This window comes from Sinocyclocheilus anshuiensis, unplaced genomic scaffold, assembly GCF_001515605.1.
Source record: "Sinocyclocheilus anshuiensis isolate Anshui unplaced genomic scaffold, SAMN03320099.WGS_v1.1 scaffold735, whole genome shotgun sequence".
Lineage (NCBI taxonomy): Eukaryota > Metazoa > Chordata > Actinopteri > Cypriniformes > Cyprinidae > Sinocyclocheilus > Sinocyclocheilus anshuiensis.
The window spans coordinates 310,644-314,232 of NW_015548245.1; the positions used below are offsets into that span (position 1 = coordinate 310,644).

At 41.3% G+C, this 3,589-nt stretch overlaps 1 protein-coding gene across 3 annotated transcripts in view; it reads left to right on the forward strand.

The window, feature by feature from the left end:
* LOC107655204 (E3 SUMO-protein ligase PIAS4-like) overlaps positions 1-3,589 on the forward strand; it is a 10,206-nt gene that overhangs the window by 3,569 nt on the left and 3,048 nt on the right. For 2 of the 3 annotated variants that reach the window (XM_016442623.1, XM_016442625.1), the window contains exons 4-11: positions 749-790; positions 882-972; positions 1,172-1,300; positions 1,393-1,498; positions 2,252-2,325; positions 2,416-2,576; positions 2,652-2,803; positions 2,921-3,583. In XM_016442623.1, coding sequence (XP_016298109.1) covers positions 749-790; positions 882-972; positions 1,172-1,300; positions 1,393-1,498; positions 2,252-2,325; positions 2,416-2,576; positions 2,652-2,803; positions 2,921-3,189 — 1,024 coding nt within the window. In that variant the 3' untranslated portion in view covers positions 3,190-3,583. Of the gene's footprint in view, positions 1-748; positions 791-881; positions 973-1,171; positions 1,301-1,392; positions 1,499-2,251; positions 2,326-2,415; positions 2,577-2,651; positions 2,804-2,920; positions 3,584-3,589 lie in introns of those variants that run through there. The other variant, XM_016442624.1, reaches the window with a different exon arrangement.

Here is a 3,589-nt window from a genome sequence, read left to right on the forward strand (position 1 = left end):
ATGCCTAAGGTTGAAAATAAATGATGTTTATAGTGAATGCCCCTATGAATGGTTTTATTTTTACGATTTCGTTTTAATCCAAATGATGCGTGTGCTATAGTGAGTGAACATCAAAGATCACATAACAGAATTGCGCGCGCTCTCTCACTCTCTCTCTCTCTCTCTCTCTGCCGTTAAGTAACTTGTGCATTGTTTTACTTACTTGTTTTTGACATATCCGACCGAACTACAAACTTTCCAGTGATGTCGAGTGAACATGCCTTTCTCACAGACAAGCTCGCACATCTGCACCGCCGTGCGCTCAATCCACTCAGCGTGATTTGTTTATCAGCTTGCGCACATCAGCTATACAGGCGTTAATACTGAATGTTTAATGTTATATTCATTGCATACATATACTTCGTAGTAGACATCCTTAACTCAATTCTGCTGTCTGTTGTTCTGTTGTTGGTTTTTCTTTGTTTTTAATATGGCGCTTATCACATGCTGTGTGGTATCGGCGTTTGGTATCGGGGCATTTTAACGAGTACAGGAGACCAGTATCGGGCCCGATACCAGTATCGGTGCATCCCTAATATTTATATATATATATGTATATGAAGAGTTAATTTTGCAAAAACCGATAAACGGCACTTTAAAAAAAAAAAGAGCTGATTGCTGTGCATTATTCTCCACATATAGTGCGATCTGAACCCTAAACACGTTTTGTCAAAACTCATAAAATGTTTTCTTACTTACACATGCACAGTGAACTTCGCCCAGGGATGAAATCAGTTCAAGTTGTTCTCAGGTACGCCATTCAGCTAAATCATGTCTGTACATCACGTTTTAGAGTCAGAGATGCATTTATTGCATGCTAACATATCCTGTTTTCCTCCTAGAATCTGCTACACAGACTCTATCGGCGTTCAGGAGGACCAATATCCTCCCAACATTGCTGTGAAAGTGAATCAGTCCTACTGTCATGTACCGGTAAGTGTTACGAATTTGATTAGGCTGAGAGAACAGGGAATGTGGTGGTTTCACCACTCTGGAGGATCGTGAGCCTCAATACACCAGAATAAATTTTCTGAATGCGTCTGTTGTGTTTTAAATGGTTTTCTTAGAATGTTGTATAACTTGTTGCTGTAAATTATTAATTCACTTATTTACATTACTACTTTTTGTTCAGGGTTACTATCCCTCCAATAAACCAGGTGTTGAGCCACGTCGGCCCTGTCGACCAGTCAACATCACGCCATGGTTACACCTCTCCACAGTCACTAACAGAGTCACCATCACATGGGGCAACTTTGGAAATGTACAGAGCTATTTTCTTATATCTGTATATGTGAATGAACATGTTAGATGAAGATGAGTGTGTTGTTACTGACCTCTGTGTTTTGGATGCAGCGGTACTCGGTGGCAGTGTACCTGGTGAGGGTGTTCACATCTGGAGAGCTCTTTAACCAGCTGAAGCATTGCTCAGTCGAGAGTCCCGAACGTTGTCGCGAACGCAGTAAGTTTCTCACCTTGGGCAAACACATTGCATGATCAGTGGTTACACTTGAAACCCGGGAAGTGTGATGTATGAAACAATAGTAAAAAAAAAAAAAAGAAAAGCAGTTGAAATTATTTGCATGTGTTTTTTAATGTATTCTCAGGCTTTTAATTAATAAAACTAATTAATCACAACAAAAAAATAGTTCGCTGTATTAGTTCATTGCATTGACTTCCATGATTGATTAATTTAATGTTTTTTTTTGTTCATAAAGGAACCTTTTAACCATTTGCTATGTGGTAGTTTCAATGCCTACTAAAGGATTAGGCAATATAAACATTAAACATTATTGATTTGAATAATACATTCAAAAGTGTGGGATCAGTAAGGTGTTTTTTTTTGCTATCTATAAATTAAGCAGCACAACGGTTTTTAGCATTGATAATATGAAATGTTTGAGCACCAACTCAGCATATTAGAATGATTTCTGAAGGATCATGCGACACTGAAGACTGGAGTAATGATGCTGATAATTCAGCTTTGACATCACATGAATAAATGACATTTTAAAATGATTGTTTTCAATTTTAATATATTTTTAATTTCAAAAATATTTTGCAATACTATATTTTTACTTAAATAAATGCAGCCTGCGTGGGTGCGTTTAGCCTTTTTCTTTAAAACAGTAGTGTGTGTGTGTGTGTGTGTAAATATACATATATACTTAGCATCAATATTATACTGAAACCTTTTTTGTTTGTATGTACACAGTTCAGGACAAGTTGCGCTTTGATCCTGAGAGTGAGATTGCCACTACGGGACTGCGAGTGTCCCTCATCTGTCCTGTAAGTGTCCTGTTTTTGTCTTTTATGTGGACTCTTAGCTGTGGAACCATCGTAGCAATGTTATAGATCTAATAAGTCTTTTCAACACAGCTGGTAAAGATGAGACTTGGAGTGCCATGTCGAGTGCTCACCTGCGCCCACCTGCAGTGTTTTGACGCTGTCTTTTTCCTGCAAATGAATGAAAAGAAACCCACATGGACCTGCCCTGTATGCGACAAACCCGCTCCCTTTGAGCTTCTAACTATTGATGGGTAAGCACAGTTACTTAAACTCCTCGCTTCTCGCAGGCTCTGGCAGTAAAACTCACCAAACGTGACCCATTTCAGGTTGCTGTCCGAGATCCTTAAAGAGACGCCGGAGGATGTGGAGGAGATTGAGTATTTGACTGACGGTTCATGGAGGCCAATCAGGGATGACAAAGAGAAGGAAAGAGAGCGGGAAAACAGCTGCACACCTGACTGTCCTGTGGTGGATATATGTAAGAATGTTTCTTCCTTCTGAAATGTCATTTTCAACACGTTTAACTTGCATAATATTACATTTGAGCAAATCTAATTATTTAATGGGAAATAACGGGTCTTAACTCTCATCCAAGGTGTTCCTGAGGCGAACGGCCACTCCCCAGCACACAGTGGCACAAACCAGACCGGGAAGTCTGGATCGGGTGGTGCATCGGCAGGAACCGGCGGCACCAGTGCCGGGTCGGGAGGCGGAGCCGTGGTGGATCTGACTCTGGATGACTCTTCGGAGGAAGAAGGAGGGGGTGGAGCTGAGGACAGTGAGGACACTGATGACAGCCAGGACAGCCCCGCCCCTAAAAGGGGCAGATATGATTATGACAAAGACCTGGTCACCGCATACTGAGACTGGCAGGACACTAAGACTTGTTGGGGGGGGGTGAGGGTGTAGATGGGATCTGAGCCTTGGAAATTCAAGAAACATGTCCCCGTGTCCTCTCCCAAATGCATACACACATGCACTCACATAGACATGCACACTCATGCGCTGCTGACATCTGGAGCAGTTGGGCATCACATTGACAAACTTGTTGATGCCCCGTAAAGCTATTCCCAATCATTCACAGCATCTTAATACTGTATTCTCCCTTTAAAGACCATGGAAGAGTAACACCACCCTCAGTTCTACTCAATCGTCCTCGACTTCCTCGCCACTTTGTGTTCTGACAGGTTTAAACATCCTGGGCATTTAAGATCTTACCAGTTTTAGTTTTATATGGAGCTGTTCAGACCTTCAAAACATTGTG